Source organism: Pteronotus mesoamericanus, unplaced genomic scaffold, assembly GCF_021234165.1.
Source record: "Pteronotus mesoamericanus isolate MK-2021 breed Mesoamerican mustached bat unplaced genomic scaffold, CSHL_Meso_final contig_246, whole genome shotgun sequence".
Taxonomy (NCBI): Eukaryota; Metazoa; Chordata; class Mammalia; order Chiroptera; family Mormoopidae; genus Pteronotus; species Pteronotus mesoamericanus.
The window spans coordinates 2,700,863-2,719,359 of NW_026555104.1; the positions used below are offsets into that span (position 1 = coordinate 2,700,863).

The 18,497-nt window shown below is 50.3% G+C and overlaps 1 protein-coding gene across 2 annotated transcripts in view; it reads right to left on the reverse strand.

Moving 5' to 3' along the window:
- Positions 1 to 17,374, reverse strand: part of RGS9 (regulator of G protein signaling 9) — a 52,031-nt gene extending 34,657 nt beyond the window's left edge. For both annotated transcript variants that reach the window (XM_054572918.1, XM_054572917.1), the window contains exons 1-7: positions 17,265 to 17,374; positions 8,680 to 8,776; positions 5,014 to 5,064; positions 3,565 to 3,671; positions 3,310 to 3,361; positions 2,987 to 3,045; positions 2,001 to 2,077 (exon numbers count right to left, since the gene is read on the reverse strand). In XM_054572918.1, coding sequence (XP_054428893.1) covers positions 2,001 to 2,077; positions 2,987 to 3,045; positions 3,310 to 3,361; positions 3,565 to 3,671; positions 5,014 to 5,064; positions 8,680 to 8,776; positions 17,265 to 17,321 — 500 coding nt within the window. In that variant the 5' untranslated portion in view covers positions 17,322 to 17,374. The remainder of the gene's footprint in view (positions 1 to 2,000; positions 2,078 to 2,986; positions 3,046 to 3,309; positions 3,362 to 3,564; positions 3,672 to 5,013; positions 5,065 to 8,679; positions 8,777 to 17,264) is intronic.
- Positions 17,375 to 18,497: the final 1,123 nt, after the last annotated feature.

An 18,497-nucleotide genomic window follows, 5' to 3' on the forward strand; every position in this document is an offset into this window, starting at 1 on the left:
TCCCCGTTTCCCATCATGGGTAGGAAATGACAATGTGGCTGCTCCCGCAGGAGCGGGCCCCCCAGGCCCCCCTCGGCACCATCTCCGTGGCGACCTGCGCTCACGCTCGGTAATGCTTGTTTTCCTAGGCAACCTGGAAGGACGTACATGCCCCCTACAAGACAGAGTTGCGGATTTATTTGCCAGCTAATGTCTTGGGAATAACGTAACAAATCCAGAGACCTAGATGGGTGGGGAGGGCCATTCCAGTGGGCTGTTGTGCCAACCTCCCCAGGAAATTAAATATAAACACTGTTGCTCCAGCTTCCCCTTGCCAACTTAACTCAATTTTCCACCAGGTTAACCACGCCGTGTCCTCAGGAGCCTGAGGCGCTGTGGAGTTTCCATGCCAGACAGCCTACTAAATAAAGTCAATCACTAATTTACTTCAATGGTCCTTCCTGGCTTTGCTCTTCTGCTCTTCCCTGATAGATGTTATTGGAGGAAAGATGCAGTAAGTGGAATCCAAGGGAGCCAGGAAATGAGGAATTATTTTACTTTGTCATATTATGATTTTTTAGCAATAGTATCACTGTATCAATTATTCATTCATTTGCTCACTCCTGTATTTATTGATCTCCCACTATGTTCCAAGCCCTGGGAGTACACTGGGGAACCAAAGAGGCTGCTATGGGCCGAACGTTTGTGTCCCGCCCCAGCCTGCAAGCTTTCAGACAGGCACTTACACCACCAGCTCCCCGGGGTCTCCAGCTTGCCGACTACACGTCACAGGACTTAATCTTCCATCACTGTGTGAGCCAATTCCTAATGATAAATCTATCCACATTGACATGCTCTTGGTTCTCTCTTCATAGAGAACCCCAATTAACTCACCACTACTCTGGTTCCAAGGAAGCTTCGTGAGAACGGGGTCTCCACCATCCAGCCCAGGCGTGCACCCGCAAGTCTAGACCTACCAGGATCTGGACCTGTTGGGATGCGGGAGGCTGGGCCATCTGGGCTTATCCATTTTGCTAATCACTGGTATCAGTCCCCAGATATTGCTGACTCCCCCTCATCTCAGACACACGGTGGTATTGTACAACCCAGCCATCCTTCTTTGAAGTTGGGCGTAACCATAGGACCAGCTTTGGCTAATGAATTGTGAGCAGAAGTGACACGTACCACTTGTGACCCACACAGCCTCCCTCCCCAACTGCTCTGGACACAGGCAAAGCCCAGGTGGTGCTGCTCCTTTAACACGGGACCTGGAGTGGGCACAGAGCATGTCAGGGCCCCAGCTGGCCCACAGGGGACACACAACACAGCTAAGAAGTGATCACTGTGGTTTCCTGCCCTGAGATGCGGGGGCTGTTTGTTACGATAGCCCAACATGGCAGGCGATACACCCTCCCTAGCAGTTACATCTGGCACTCCTGGACGAGACAGAGCCCTCCAAATCAGCGCCATTTCTGATGTGGGCAGCAGGCAAATGAGAGCAGCAGTGAGTGGTGCGAACGTGTGACTCTGGTTGTATACCTCCCCTGCTCAAAACCTTTCTATGGCTCCCCATGGCCCTTAGCACAAAACGCTCTTGCGATCTGCATCTCTAGCCTCACTTCCACCGGTTCCAATCTCTGCACTCTCCACTCCTGCTATTACAAGAAACCACTTCAAGTGGGCACGGCCCTGCTTCTAGACTCTGGTTCTGTCCGCTTAGAACACGATTTCTCCCGCCTCACCGCTCCACCCACCGTCGCCACCCTTCACCTGGACACCTCCTATGCAGCCTCCAAGTTCGATGTCATTTCTACAGCTGCTTCTGCAAACGCCTGCCTGTGGCTCTCATCTTGCCACAACAGCGCGCCACCAGCCCGGCGCACCAGACTGTGTCTTCATATTCCCTGTGCCTAGCCCAGTGTTTGACACATAAATGCCCAATAAAGGTTTGCTTCACTAAAAAGAAACAAGAAAGAGAGGGAACAAGGACAGCCAGAGGATGAATATGACCTTTCACTCACCTGTACTGTTCTTTGGCCTGCATAATGACAAAATCCCACTTGTAGTTAATTTTTTTGTTCAAGAAATTGTAATTTTCCTAGGGAAGGAGAACAAAATGAGAACACTGAGTCCGTGACATATGCCACGTGCAGTGGCCTGAAAGCCCTAAGTCAACGAGGGCATGACCCTGGTTCTGCAGCAAGCGGGCTCAGCTGAAGGGCCTTCGCCCCCGCTCTGCAAAAGTGTTTATTCAAGGGGGAGCACCAAACTCTCAAACAGCCTTTTGTAAATACATGTGTCCCATATCTGATTAGGAAGAAAATAGTGTGGGGAGGAACACGGAAACTCAATATTCAATGACAGAACCTCACAAATGCGCAAAGATAAGAGCTAACATGGATGTGATGCCAGCTCTTCTAAAAACAGGTTTGTGAAAAATAAAACCCAGCAGAATTGTTGCCATCTGCCCAGAAATCTAGCCTTTTGAGGGTTATCGTGGGTCCTTTGTGAAATCTGACTCAAACAAAAACAAAAGTCTGTACTATTGTTTTCCCATCACAAATTCAAATTCAAATCTGTTCACCAAATACATTAGCATACATATTAATTAAGTCATATTGTTTGGGGACAGCAAGGGCTTAAATTACAGCAGGAAAAATTGAAGCTGAACATGGGGAAGAATTTACTTCAGGGAGCTGCTTTTGAATATATGGATGGATAACGGAAAGATGATGGATGGATAGATGGGTGAATAGATGGATGGACAGCCAGATGGATGGCGGATGGACGGCTGGATGGCGGATGGACAGATGGATGATGGATGCGTGCATGTGTGCATGAATGATGGATGGATGATGGGCAGGTGATGGGTGGATGGCAGACAAATGATGGATAAAGGGATGGATGGGGGCACCTATGAACGTAGCTGTGGGGGAACAGGGGAAAAACAGCTCAAGATTCTATTTCACTCAATTACAATAACCTTTACTTGGAAGCATCTCTGTACCTTTTCGTGTTCTTCTAAAATCCCTTTCTTCTTGATATTTCGCTTGGTTAGATAGATGGCTGGAGAAGAAAACAACGACATTTTCCATGATCATATTTCAAGATTGCATCTGCAGCCTCTGTGTGAGAGAGGCTGCTGCGCGCGGCCTGGCGGAGAGGACACTCAGCAGACTCACTCTCTTCCCTCAGGAACACTCCCAATACAGATGTGAACGGACATAAAGGTCATGGTGACAGCAAGACAAATGTCACCAAAATGCAGCAAGTAAGTAAGCAGCATGTTAAGCACTACCAAAAGCATGGGGGTGGGGGCGGGGCGGTTACCATAGTCTGTATCTTCAGCTGGCCACTGCTGGGTTGGCCAGAAATATGGCGTCTATGAAAGAAACCAAGAAACCTTGCTTAGACAGTGGGCTGTGACCCAATAAGCCCCCCCGCCATGTAGCTTAAGAGATAAAACTTTCTTAGCCCCTTCCATTATTTCGAAAGTCCTGATCTATGAAGATATAAAGCCAAGCTACTCTCTTTTCAGAAAAGACCAACCCCAAATTAATACCCAAAGTCCAGGTCAAGACTTACCTGAAATCGGTAGAGGCTGCCATCGGGCTTGAGAATAAGATTCTTGGGGTCTTGCAGGGGATAAATGTAACCATACTTGACAATAAAGTTGCCCAAGTTCTGTGCCTCTGGGGAGAAGCAGATGAAGCATGGAAGTTAAGAACAGGCAAAAGCTCATTACCCAGCCCTCACACAGCTCCCCAGACTCCAGAAACAATGTCCACATTCTAACAGCACTTCAATAAGGAGAGAGGACAGTGGTTCTTGACCTTGGCTGTGGACAAGTATCAGCTGGGGAGCACACTAATAGGAGGATTCCCCAGCCAGCACCCTGGGAATGACAACTCAGCAGATCTGGAGGGAAGCCAGTGAACCCGAATGGTAACCCCAATAGGCCACTGCAGGTGTTTAGGGGTGACAGTTGGGGAAACCCTGGAGAAGCTTCTTTGGCTTCTCTGGGTCTGGTGAAGTCCCCAGGACAAGGGGGAGATGTTTCCGTTTGACCAGCAGACACCCCCTCACTCCCCAGGAAAAGGGGCCATGTTTACAGTCACTCTCTCACAAGCTCCACTCTGCCTGCATCCCAGGTCCCAATGCTCCGGCTCCTCCCCACCTCACGTGGACCCCCTCCTTCCCCCTCCAGTTTGCTTGGGAACATAATCTTGTTACTGAATTTGCCCTGATGACAGGAAAAGTATCCTGGCTCTTTCTTAGAGGCACCAGTGAAAGCAGGTGTCTTTCCATCATGGGCAGAGCCCTCCAGGCCTCCAGGCCCACCCCCTCCAAGGACCCAACCCCCACGCCATCCCATAGCTCAGCCTCCAAGGCTCGGGAAGAGATCCTCCCCAAACCTCCCTCCCTCCCTCCCTCCCTCTGTCCATCACAGATCCTCATTTCTCATGTCTGGTACCAACAGCCTTTACCAGTGGCAAATCGGGTCCCCAGATTCTTTCAGCTCCATTCCATCCTTCAAACTCCTGCCAAACATCCGAGCTTACACGGGACTCTCATACACACTGCCATGCTCAGAACTCCCCTAGGGCTCCCTATTGCCCGGCTCCCAGATACAACATGGAGTCTCCCTCCGCTACCCTCCATACCCAAGGTCCCCTCAGTACCAGTCTACTCCTTGTTCATCCCGTTTCTCTGTCATTGCTCTTGCCAGCTTCCCCTCTGGGAAGCCAGGGCCTCCAAGCTCCCCTCCACAATTCACAAGCATCACTTCTTCCGAGACCAGGTGTGGGTACACATCACCCCCTCCAAGAAGTCTTTCTGGACTGGCTCCTCCCCAGTTACCCCTGTTATTTACATGCTCTGGTTGTTTTACACATGAAGGCCTTGTCTCTTCCATGAAAATATCGATGTCTCAGAGACCCTGGCTAAGGCCCCATCCAGTGTCTGCCCTCTGGAGACCCTCGCATGCGGCCCACACAGCAGCCCTTGGTAACTGAGGGCCGCAGGCGCTCTCACCCAGGTTGGAGATCCAGAGCCGCTGGATGATCCACTGTAGAACGTCACTTCCTGCAAAACAGAATGTGTGGCCATCAGCAGAGCCCCCTAACACCCTTGCGGACCCCCACACTTTGCCCAGCAGGCTCCCTCCCTGCTCAGCTGTGAACTCCTTTCTCTTCTGCTCAAAACTTTCAGGGACTCTCCTCCACCGCCACCCCTACTAGGTTCAGTTCGGACCCCGCAGCCTGTCACTCAGGGCCATCTGTGATCTGAGTCAGGCCGAATTTCCAGCTTCACCTCCCCTACACACCCTCAACCTTTACCTCTCTCGTCGTACTTATCTCCTTACCTCATAATAATTTTTGCAGAGACTCAAGCAGAAAGTAAATAGACTAAGTTTTAACACTAAAAAAAGAAAAAACAAAACAAAACAAAAAATAGAACAAAACACCAGACCCAAGCAAACTGTCTGTGGAGCTCTCGACGAGGCCTGGACGCCTGGGATAAATCAGAGGCAGGGATGGGAGGAAAGCCGGGAGTAGTCTGAGAGCTGGTTCTTCTATGCCCCTGAGTTCCCAGGGAAAACTCTGAGAGTCAGAGCATTCAAACCTGGCCTTTCAGGTCATTGTGAAGGTACTTTTGTCAAAGCAAGAGGATGGGACATATGTTAGTTACTCTTTGTAGCATGATTTATAACCTTGGACCGTAGAATGTGGGCTCCACTGTTACTGTTGCCTGAGTCCAGCAAGTCTTGGGGGCTGGCCTGGGAGCAATGCAGAGTGAAGGCTGGTGCGAGCACATCAGGAGAGGCAGAGAGAGATGAGGCCAGGAGAGAACGCATATCCCTCCCACCCACCCACCAAGGATTAAGGTTTACCTAAGGGCCGAGGCAAGCCACATCCCACCAACAGGCCCAGACCTGCTGCAGGACCGCGGGGAAGCTGTGTGTCTCCTACCTAGCCTGGACACTCCGGCCCCATATGCAGAACATGCTCCTTGTAGGAGGGGGGCAACATCATCTCAGAAGGACAAGATGTCCTGGTACTAAGCACCCCCGTGCAGACGCGATCCTGCAAACACCAAAGACCTTCCTCTCCAGCAACTTCAGCCTGCTTTCCAAAGGCCAGGCTGGCCCCCTGCCTGTACGGCGACCAGCCCACAAAATACACCAAGAAGGAGAATCAGGGTCTGAGGCCCCAGTGCCCACGTCCTTGTGGCTGCACTGCTGCGAATGAGGGTTCCCTCCTCAGACATGGTGAAAGGCATGTCCTTCGGTGCCCTCCGGGAAGGGTCCTTACAGTCCACTCACACACTCTCTGGGCTTAAATCCCTTCCCTCAGCATGAGGAGGGGCTACCTGCAACCCTCCCGTCCTGTCCGTAGCCTGGGCACAGTGTCCAGCCATGATCTCGGTCAGTGCCCACATACCCACCATTCAGGCTTTCACTGGGTTCTCCCCTGTGACTCTTAGCCTTTTCCACCCCTGGTTTGCTGTTCAAAAGCAAACTTCATCTAAAATCCTAGTTAAAATCCCAAGACTGGCTGTTTCAGACCTTCCAGCCCTAGTCTCCTACACAGGGGCTTGCAGGCTGAGAGAGAGACCCAGGCAGACAGCAGACTGATTAGCGCTGTCCCCTAAGGAGCCGAGGGTTTTCTCATCCACTTGACTGCTTCCTGAAATAAATCAAATGAGATTATGGGGCCACTGGCACCTGTACCATATGGTCTGTGCAGGCTCCTACATCAGCCACCTTCATCCCCAGAAGTCCTGGGTCACCTGCCGTCCGAGGAGACAGATGTCAATTACCCAACTTGCTTTTATGAGCGCTGATCTGCAGCTGCAAGACGAGGCTTTCCCTGTGTCCTGTTCCAACAGCAGCCGGAATTCACCAGCGGGAGGAACAAGGGAATGGTGGGGTAGGCAGCCTTGGGCCCAGGGCCCAAGGGCACCCTGTGTACAAGGAAGGAAAGCGGTGTCTGCACACTGACAGGGAATAAGAGTATGGACGCTGGAGTCACATAACTGGGCTCCAGTCCAAGTTGAGTGGCATGGAGACGAGTTGCTGAACCTCTTTGCGTCTCCATGGCCCCATCTGCGAAAAGGGGGGGGGGAGCTAATTTTAGTGTGGGTATTAACTGACACAGTGTGGGAAACTGCGAGCTATTGCCCCCCTTGGAGTATCAGCTGTGTGCTGACCACGTGCCAAGTACTATCTCCTTTAATTCCTGCAGTCATTCTGTCAGACAGGGATTGCTATTCCTGCTTCTAAAATGGGAAAATTGTGGTTAGGGCTACACAGCTAGAAAAAGGCTCGCAAAGGATTTGATCCCAGGGAGCCTGACTCAACATCCAGGGCTAGAGTAGGACTGGTTCACACATTCAGTAAACTTTTATTAAATCTGTACCCTGACCCACAGCTATGCTAAGCCCTGGAGTTACCCAGATGAGCAAGAGATTTCTCCCCGTGAGGGCTTCCAAATCTCGTGGAGAATTCAGCCCAGAATTAATGACAACCAGGGGCAGAGAGGCAGCAGGGGCAGTGAAGCCTTCAGGAAGAATTGCCACAGATGGCATCCTAAATGCTGGGGGAGAGCAGAGGTACCCTGAAAAGCCTGCCCACGGATCCTGCCCTGCGGGTGCCCAGGCTATCCATCCATGGCTTTCCCAAGTCTGGCTCATCAGTTGCCTTTTCTTATGTGACCGACCTTGCCACATTCCCATCAATTCCTCTTTTGCTCCAACTCGCAAGAGTTGGTCTTCTTGCGAATTGACCAATTCTGTGGCTGGCACTCAAGGAACCCTGCATGACCCACGGCTGGCGGGAAAACCCTTCTTCCAGGCAGTCAGACAGGGAACCAAGAGATTGTTAGCCAGCTTGCCTCTGCAAAGATGAGGGCACCCTGAGTGACAAACGAATGGTCAGGACATGGGGCGGGGGACAGAGTGAGGGCGCACCAGGAGCTCCGCGCAGGGCGAGGCCCCCTGGTGCTTCGAGAAGCTGTCTGCTTCTGTAGCCAACGGGCCCTGGTGGGAAACATACCCTTTACTGCAAACTCAGAATCATAGAACATATGCTGCGTATTTATCAAAATGAGTTCTTACTTTGGGGTCCAGCCCTTTCTGGCCATATCCTCTGAGGATGTCCTGTACCTCTTTATCCCACAACCAGAGAAAGGACCCAGGGCACCATCTCCACGGGGTAGTTAAGAAGGGGCTGAATACAAATTAGAAGGTAGGAGAGGGTGGAACAAAGGCCATTTTTTTTTCTACCAAATAGTTTTGACTTCCTGCTACCTGATTCCACTAAGACATAAACAAGCAGACCAACAAAAAAAATGACAGTAAAAGTTTTTTAAATGGTCTCCTGGGAGGAATGGCTTCACAAAATGGCCCGGTGAGTCCTTTTCTCTTTCCCTTCTGACCCCTTCTTCGGAAGGGGTCCAGCAATCAGTAAACTGATTCTGTACGGGCTGAAGAGTAAATATTTGCCGCTTTGTGGGTCATGATACCGTCTCTGCACGGCTATTTAACTGCCAAAGACAATACATAAATGGGGATGTAGATGTGTTCCAATAAAACTTTATTTACAAATATAGGCTGTGGGCTGAATTTGGCCCATGAGCTCTGGTTTGCCTGCCCCTGTGTGTGGTCTCCAGGACAAGACTAAATCACAAGATATAGTACCTGTCATGGCGTGAGGGACGCTGGTGACCAGGATCTTCTGGTTCTGCACCCTGACCCCCGTCTCTGGGTCCTGCATGTCCTTCACTAATGCTTCAATCTGCAAGGCAGAAGCAAAACATCTGGCTGAGCAGAGCCATTTCAAAGGCTGAGCAAGGCTTTTCTTCACAGCACCAAGGGACCAAAAGACACAATAGTGCACACACAGAGCTCACCGCCTAGGTGGCACCAAGCAACTACAATGCCACCAGAACGGTATGCCCCACGGACACAAACACTTGCGTGTAAGTGCTCAGAGAGAGCCATCCTGGCTTGGAGGTTCTGCAGAGGCTTTCAAGAGAAGATGGGACTTGACAAAAAAATAAACGGACTTTTCTGGACAGAAAGTGAGAGCAAAGGCATGGGAGGATGGCTGCGCCCAGGGTGTGAGAGGGACAGAAAACAGTGGGAGACAAAGCCGGAAGGACAGATGGAGGCCAGGTCACAGGGGCCCTCCAATGCCATCCCCAGAAGTGGACTTTGTTCCAGCAGCTGCTTCCAAAGAGCAGCATAAGCAGGCCTGCGTTTTGTAAGTGTGGTCTCGGACAGAGAGCGGCACGCAGACGCGTGAAGAAGGTCGCCACGGTAGAGGAAAGAGGGGAGATTCATTCAAACCCATTGCTATGGTCTGGGCAAGAAATAATGGAGCTTCACCCTGGCCACTTCAACCCCCAGTCTATTCTCAGAACAGTCACAGTGAGGCTTTTAATTGTTCTAGAACATGTCACCTCTCTGCTCAAAATCCTGCAAGGGCCAATGGATTCTACTTGGAGTCAATGGCAAAGTTCCCCTCTCTGGAAGTCAGGGCAGCTGCGCACAGCTGGACATATCCTTGGGGAGGGTCGCGCCTGAAAACCAGCCTGCCCACTCCCAAACTAAAAGGGCTCTCTAGTCTACCTGCTTCCCCTCCATTTAACTAACTTGGTCACATCATCATTACTCTCCTGCTATTTAATAAAATAGTACTCTCTAATGCTGTACCGCCCTTTACGGTCTCCAAAGCCCTTTCACAGTATGCACATGCTGTGGTCCACAGAAAAGGAGCCCTGACTTAGGCAAGTTAGCCCTTCCCCCTCCCCGCAAGCCAGCCAGCTCTTGAAGCTGGGAGGCTCCCGACTCCCCAGGGAGGGAAGGAGTGTGGGCCCATGTCCTGAGGCGACACTGAGTGCCAAGATTCCTCCTTCAGTCGTTTGCTGAACCAGAGTTTGCAGCTGAACCACAATCTCCAGAAACAACTACAGTCAGGTTTCCCAAGTTGTCCAAGGTCACTCTGGGCACCGTGCCAGCAGCTCAGCCAGCAAGACTGACTGCTGACCAGCCAGTGCCTGGGGCTCCTTGTGGAAGACCAACTGCAGGCTGGCTTCATCTGCACAGACCCTTTCGTGGCTCACAGGCTTGTTCTGGAATGAAAACTATTCATTGCAGCTCTGCGCGGAGCTGCAGACCTCGGTCTTTTTAATGTCAAGGCCTGGTAGTATCTCAGGCCACTGGGTCAGCAGAGCGGCCTGCAGCAGCGCGGGGAGCAGAGAGGCACCCCCAGCAGGGTGTTGAGGGTGCTGGGAGGTGACCCCCCTCCTCCTGGACATGACCAGGGGACCAAGGAGCCACAAGCTGTGGACTCACTCCTTCCAGAGTTCTCAACTAGCCACAAGCCATGGATTTATTATGTGATTCCAAGGAGTGCCTGCCTACTCTTTGGGCGCGAGGACCCAGGCCTCCCCTTTCCCACATTACCTGCCAATGAAATCCCACGTTTATTTTAAAATAATTTTTAGATGAAATAGCAGCATTTCATGCAAACAGAGGGCCCAGATATTGGAGAAGAAATAGACATCCATCTTACAAGTTAGAGACCTGAGTTTCTCTGATGGAAAGTCATGGGTTGATCCTTTCTCTTTGTATTAAAAATAACCTAGTTATAAAGAGTTTGAAAATAACTTTCAAAGGAAGAATAATGACAGTTATTTTAAAAACACAATGAGGGAGCCAGATTTCTTTCTAGCAGGTGCATCACCCTTTCCAGAAAGGAGGGGCTATCACATAAACCTCGGGAACATTTTGAAGGAGTTGGGCCCATCAGGATGCCAATCAATTTTCCTTGGGACTTTCCTCATATAAATCCCTTGGAGGGGGTCTCCCCAGTCACCCAACAAGGAAATGATAGGACTGGCTGATGGCGCTGTCTCTGAGAAACTCTCTTAGGGGCTGACCTGTGCACCCTTCAAATTCATATGTTAAAGTCCTAACCGCCCCCCGCCTCCCCCCGCCCCAGGACCTCAGAAGGAGACTATGTTTGGAGATAGGGTCTTTAAAGAGGTAATCAAGTTAAAATGAGGCCATTAGCATGGCTCCTAATCCAATATGACTGGTGTCCTTTTAAAAAGAAGAAATCAGAAAACAGGCACACACAGAGGAAGACCATATGAGGACACAGGGGGAAAGCAGCCGTCTGCAGGCCAAGGAGAGAGGCCACACAGCAGGCGAAACCAACCCTGCCAACACCGTGAGCTCAGACTTCCTAGACTCCAGAACTGCAAGCAAATAAATTTTCTGTTGCTTAAGCCACCCAGCCTGTGGCACTTTGTCATGGCAGCCCAGGCAAATGAATACAGACTCTGGGTTCTATGTTGCGCCTCCATCAGAAAACCCCTATGCCCATTGTAGACAGGAGAGGGTCTGAATTGTTTCCCAAGTTCTGAAGGGAGCAAGAAGCCCATGTCTTTCTGCTGCCGACTGCTGCACGCATCTGTCCAGCGGGCAACCCTCTGGAGGTGAGGGAGAGGACAGCCACCCCCACCGCAAATGGCAATGCCCACTCCCGACCAGACTCAGCTCCCCAGCGCCTCCAAGGAGCCACACCTCCTTCCTAGGCAACAAATAAATGTCACGAACCCAGCCTGTGCTGGACCCCGTCTGACCCTATGTTGGGGGCAGGGGTGGCGGGCTGTCAGCCCCGCGTTTCTTCTCAGATGTCAACATGCTGCGGTGTGACTGCAGGCATGACAGGGAACCCCCACATCATGAAGGGGCAGAAATGACGGCTTTGACGGCCTCCACATCCCACCTTGCACGCCCACACCCACTCCTCGCATTAAGGAGCTGTCACTCACTGTGCAAGATCTGTGGGGCTGGAATTTTCCTTTAAGCTGGAGAAGGCTCCCAAGGGGATGATAATAATCAGTACTTTTCTGTACAAAGATGGAGAAGTGACCCAGAAGCATGGGGCTGTTTTGCTAATGAAGCAGAAGAGGCTCCTGCTAATACATCTGACCACACAGAGGCCTGCTGACCTCCTGGCCACCGGACCCCAATGTCTTGCAGACCCTCACAAGTGCCATATTCTAATTGGTGCTAATAGTCTTTCCCCAAAGCCTGCTCTTTACACCCTGGTCAAAAGCCCAAGGAGCAACCTAGATGACCCCAGACAACAGTGGTCAACACCTGTTGACACTACTTTTGTTTTTGATGTGCCTCCTCCCTGGCCCCTAAATCCTGCCTCAGTGGAACACCTAACCCCAATCCTGTACCGCCAGGTTCTGCCCACCTGTCAGCTGCATTTCGACAGACATATCTCCAGGCCCCAGTGCATCCTCCAGCCCAGGCACTGTTGACAGATGGGTCCAGGTCACTCTTGGTTGTGGGGCTGGCTGTCCTGTGCACTCTATGATGTCTAGAAACTTCCTCCCTTTACTCACTAGATGCCAATAGCAACCCCTTCCCCAGCTGCGACAACCCAAAATGTCTCCAGAGTGTGCCAAATATCTCCAGGAGCTTTCATCCTAGCTGTGTATTCAAATCACTTGGGGAGCTTTATTTAAAACACGAATGTTCACCCTGGCTGGATAGCTGAGTTGGTTAGAGCGTGGTCCCAATATGCCCAGGTTGCAGGTTTGATCCCCAGTCAGAGCGCATACAAGAATCAACCAAAGAAATGCATAAATGAGTGGAGCAACAAACTGATGTTTCTGTTTCCTTTCCTCTCTCTCTTAAAAAAAAAAAAAATCAATTTAAGAAAAAAACACTAATACTCAGGCTCCACCCCTCCCCCTTAATTACTTACTTACCTCTTAAGTAAATCATAAACTCTAAGGATGGTAACTTGATAGCAATATTTCTTAAAGTGCAGCCAGGGTGGAGAAGAACTCACACCCTCTCATCAGAATGATCTTCCTAACCTGTTAACCAACTCACTTTATTCATCTCTGATTGTAAAACATCAAACAGCTTCTCACTGAACACAGAAAGCATCCAACTCTCTAGCACAATGTACGAAGCCCCCACCTCTGGGTCCCTCCTCACTTCCCACCTTTCTGTCTCCTAAGCCACTGTGCTATGTCACACATCCGCGATTTATATTTGCCTAAAATGTCACCCAGCTTCCCATCCTGCTGGCATTAAAAAAACAAAAAACTACTTATTTTTCCAACCTCAAGTCAGTTATAAACCTTCTTGTGAAACCTGCCCTGATTCCCCTCATCCAAGTAGAACTGACCATTCCCTGATTTGTGATAGATGATAGATAGACAGATCTAGATACGGATATGGGTATATAGATATAGTTCCTCTAACCATGTGTGCCAGGACGGCCAGAACACTGTTCATACCTCTGTCTTTCTCTGTTAGACTCTAAGCTCCAGGAGGACAGGAGCCATGTCTTAATCCCTGTGGTGGCCCCATCCACTGGCACCTGCCTGGCACGAATGCACCACTATGTATGCATGATGGAGGAAAGAATGATACCAGCCAAAGATACCACACTCTGCTCAGTCTCCTGATATTGCTGTTTCTACACTCTCTCCCCACACGAAAGGAGGTGCCAGAAGCCACAGAGGAAAGCAATGCAGTGTTAACAGCACTTCTCCTCATGGCACCAAGAAAGTCAGCCTGTGGTGCATCCCACGGGCAGTGGTGCCCGAACCGGCTGGGAAGGTGGTCTGGAATCACAGAGAGGGATGGGCCAGTGCTGCGGCCACAGGAAGCAGCTCTCTGTGTGCCATCAGCTAACAGAGCCTTGGATAGGTGGGCTCTCCACCTCTCTCCTTCACATCCTAGCAAAGCCTTCCTTCACATCAGAGGTTCGCATCAGCTTGGCTGGTGGGCCTCTCTGTTCAGGGGCTGCATTGGCCTGAGATGGGGCACCGGGTATGGGAGTCACAGCAACCACAGGAAAAAGAAGGGCTCTCGAACCGGCACCTCTCCCTGGCCCTGCGCCAAGCCAGCCACTTCCTAGGTGGCTAGAGTTGTAAGGGGCACATGAAGATCCTGAGTGAACCTTCTCAACTCAGGCAAAAGTAGAAAATATCCATCTATTCCTCTCATTCACATCAGTGGTCTTTTTAATTTGCAAATATGCCCATGTCACTTGCCTACACCAAATTCTTCAATGGCTCCCTCCAGGATAAAATCAAATTACCTTCAAAAGGTTCAAAAGGCCCATGATAGCCATGGCCAAGTAGCTCAGTTGGTTAGAGCATCATCCCAATATGCCAAGGTTGCAGGTTCAATCCCCAATCAAGGCACAAATAAGAATCAACCAATGAATACATAAATAAGTGGAACAATAAATTGATGTGTGTGTGTCTCTCTCTCTTTCTCTCCTTTTCTTCTCTCTCCAAAATCAATCAATCTATCTATCTATCTATCTATCTATCTATCTATATATATACACATATATATTTAAAAGGCCCATGATGATGCCCTGGCCTATACACACACACACACACACACACACACACACACACACACACATACACACACACACACATATTTAAAAGGCCCATGATGATGCCCTGGCCCCTGCCTGCCTTCCCAGCCCCCTACTCTCCCAATATTTCAAATTCCTCCCATACTAAACAACATATCCAAATTTTCTCTGCACCTTGGCACACTCCATTCCCTCTGCCTGGAACATCCTTCTCTTTCTCCCTGCCTAGAACTTCCATTTCTCCTCAAGTTCTCAGCCCCACGTCTCCCAGATGCTCTTAGCCAGGCCTTCCCCCAGCCTCCACTCTGCCCTACATTACACGACAGCCAACACAGTATTACATATGCATAGCATTGTAACAGAAGGTGGTCGGTCCTGTATTTTTCCTGGTTCCACAACTTAGTGGTTATGTTACAAGGATAAGCCACTTAACCTCTCTGAGACTCAGTTTCTTCTCTATAAAATGATGGTTATAACCACTGTCTTATGGAATAAGTGAAATGATGCATGTAAGGCTCCCACTGGAAAATACAACATACTTCATAAGTATTCATTGACTATTTCATTGAATATCCATTGAGTCGTGAATGACAGCTGCACCCAGGTTCACATTCCTTTAGTCTGGGACCTTTCAGAAAGCTGGACGTCTAGGTGAGCTGCTTCATCATTAAGGGACCCCCTGGCATGGGCTCTTGAGACCCACTCTGCACACTTTTACCCTGTCCTACCTCCTGCTCTAAGGAGCTGCGTGACCTGGTGAAGACCTCAGTAATGAGGCTCCTCCCTTCGAAGCCAGGAGGGGAGGGCAGCACTGGAGGTGTGGGCAAGAGCCTGTGGGGCAGAGAAGGAAGTCCCTGCTCAGGTGCGTCCGGAGAACAGCTCTGCCCAGAGGAAAGATGTTGAGCTGGGCCTGGGAGGAGGAGGAGTGGAAACTTGGCACGTGAGAGGGGAGAAAAGCCTTCCCAACAGAGGAGGCTGAGGCATGAAAGGGCTGAGGTTTCTAGAAAGGTGAGCAGGTCCTTGAGGCAAGAGCCCCACTGAGTGCTTGTGGCTGCTTCGTTTTGTTTCCCTGGAGGGCAAGTGTGGAAGGTGGGCGGCAGGTAAAGCCAGAGAGATGGGTCGGAGCGGGATCCTGAGTGTCCGGGCTGAGAAGTCTGGACTTTATCCTGTGAACATGGGAAGCCAGGAAGGGCTTCAGGTCAAGGAAATCAGTGTTGATTTATGAAAGAAACTGTGTGTCTATGAAGAGTATTGTCAGGGAGAGGAGCTGGGGTAGAGGACAGGTAGGCTGGAGTGGAGAAAGGGGGGCTGGGGTGGAGGAGGGGGAGGCTGGGGTGGAGAAAGGGGGGCTGGGGTGGAGGAGGGGGAGGCTGGGGTGGAGAAGAGGGGGGCGGTGGAGAAAGGGGGGCTGGGGTGGAGAAAAGGGGGCTGGGGTGAAGAAGAGGGGGGCTGGGGTGGGGGAGGGAGAATCTGGGATGGAGGAGGGAAAAGTGGGGTAGAGGAGGGAAGGCTAGCGACCAAGGCTCCAGTCAGAAGGCCAAGGTGAAGAGAAGAAACTCTTCTATGTAACAGTCATGATGGAAAGCATGTCTGAGATTCAGAAAACAAACAGAATGTCTCCAGACAATTACTGTCTGAGCCTCCAAGCCGGTCCTGTCTGGGAAAAAGAAGGCAGACTCAGGGAAATCCTGAAGATGACTTGTAGCTTTCAGATATCGGGTGTAGGTGATTTCTTCTGCTCTTAGGAACTAGTATCTGCAGTACCTGCCTCCGTTTTATGGATGAGCCTCACACCTCTGCTGCCTCAACATGCACACAAGGTTCTGGACGTAGGTGGAACGAGTATAACCAACCGTCCCAATGTGCGCGGCACTGTCCAGGTTTCCGCATTGAAGGTCCTGGGCAAATCGGGACTGTTGGACACTGATTACCCCAATGCGCTGAGCTCCAGAGGCTCAGGGCAGGGCTCTGCTTGTCACAAAGCATTCAGCTAATTCTACTCAACAAGATAAACCTAAGATGGTGGACACCACACTGTGAAAAGTGGCTGTGGATGGAAGGAAGGGGAGACAAGTGACCTAGAACCTAATCTTCTGGTGATCTCTATGGACACCAATTATCTTAAGAGTTCAGAACAAAATGAGCCACTGTGTTCCCAAACACATCACCCCCGCAAGATGCACTTTACCTCCCCGGTGACCACAGAACACCCTGTGCCTGACCACTTGGTCTGAGAAGATCTTTGTTACGGAAAAGGTTCTGACTTTTGATACCAGCACAGAGAGATCTGTGGGAAGCAGACACACACACACTGAAAGGAGTGATGTGGGGGCGCTGGACGTGCGGAGTCCCTCTATCCTACAGATCATAGCAGTTTCATGATCGGTGTGTACACACACACACACACACACACACACACACACTTTAAAATACTGCTGTTTGTAATCTGAAAAATAACAAAAAAAAATGTTATTTTAACATCGAGTGCCTTGTAACAATATCAGGAGACAGTCTCACATCTGACAGCCTCAGCAGAACTGCCTTCTGGCACCCCCTCTCCTGAGTAACAGGTTGTTTTGAGCCTCCAGCAGACCAAATCGAATCCCCCTGGCTTCGATTTTTCCACTATAAACAGGTTAAATGTAAACCTAATTATTATAGCCTTTCAAAAACACACATACTGCAAATAAGTCATTAAATAGCACCCGCAGCAGCACTAACGGACCACAAGGGATGCTCTTCACTCCTGTCCACATGCTCCGAGCCTCCCAGCATCTCCGCGGACACTTCCCAGAGTTGGGTCTCTGCCCACCTCCCAGGGCCCAGGTGACCGGGCCACGCTTACCTTCGGGAGAAATGCCATCCTCGGCCTGTACTGCTGGCCTTGGTGTCGGATTGTCATCCTGGATCCTGGATGAAATCAGAACCAGAACGCAAAAGGGAGAGAAAAGGACAATCCCTCAAGTGAAAGAACCAGCGTGCTTGGCACACGCCCTTAAGTCCAAGGGGAGGTGGGAGGACCAAAGGGCGCAAGGGTAGGGGCAGCAGCTGCCTGCGGCGCCCCTTTACTCGCACTCGGCTCGCGCCCCTGAGAAAGCAGCTGGAATCTGCGCCAGCCAATCAGCGAGCCGTGCCGCGGGATTATTAGCATGCGCTGTGCTTGAGCCCACCTGCCACTAGGGGGCGGTGTGTGGCTCCGCCGGGACCTAGCAGAGCCTCAGGTGACACATGCATGTCCAAGACCCACAAATGGGAGGATCAGTCTTAGAGAGAAAGCTTTTCAACGCGGGACAGAGTTATGTACAGAAATGAGACAAAGCAGCCTCACTAATAAGCGCGGTGGAAAACAGTTCCTCTCCCAATTCTGCCACTGGCCCACTCGGCAATGTTAGGCAAGTTCCTTAAAGTCCCTAGGTCTCAATTTCCTTATCTGAAAAATTAAAAAGTGAGATAATATGCAACAGAAGGATTGCTATATTAATGAGTGAGGAAGTGTGTAATGTAATGCTTGGCCCTCAATAAATGTTTTGAAATGTTTAAGAGGGGAAATGATAAAGTGGATTGGTGAGATGTTGGTTAATAAAAGAAAGAAAAGTGAAGAAGAAAGAGAATCCAACTGTGGTCCTTACTGGACCAGCTGACTAGTCTAGGCACGTTCTATTTTAGTTCTCTGGTCCTTAGTGTTTTATATCTAGAAAATGAAAGAGTGACTCTCCTAAGCAATCATCAGAGCCCTTCATGTTTTGTCATATAAAGCATCTTTTCCTGGGTATTTAAGCTGGAAGGCTATTGATTGCAGCAGATAAAATGTTTCAGGTGAAAGAGAAAAAAGAGGGACTTCCCTCAGGAAGGCACAGTCAACTCATGTACTTTCAAGCAGCAGCTATTAACTGTACTTTTGAAGGTACATATTTGTAAGAATCTGTTGAAAGCTATGAACACTCTCAGGAAACATGGCTGTGTGTGCATGTGCACACATACTCACGCACCACTGACTCGAGTTTGCAAACATTTTTAAAGGGTTTATGGCTGGTCTTCTTTGGAGCTTTCCATGGGCTCCCGTCTCAGACCCAGACCA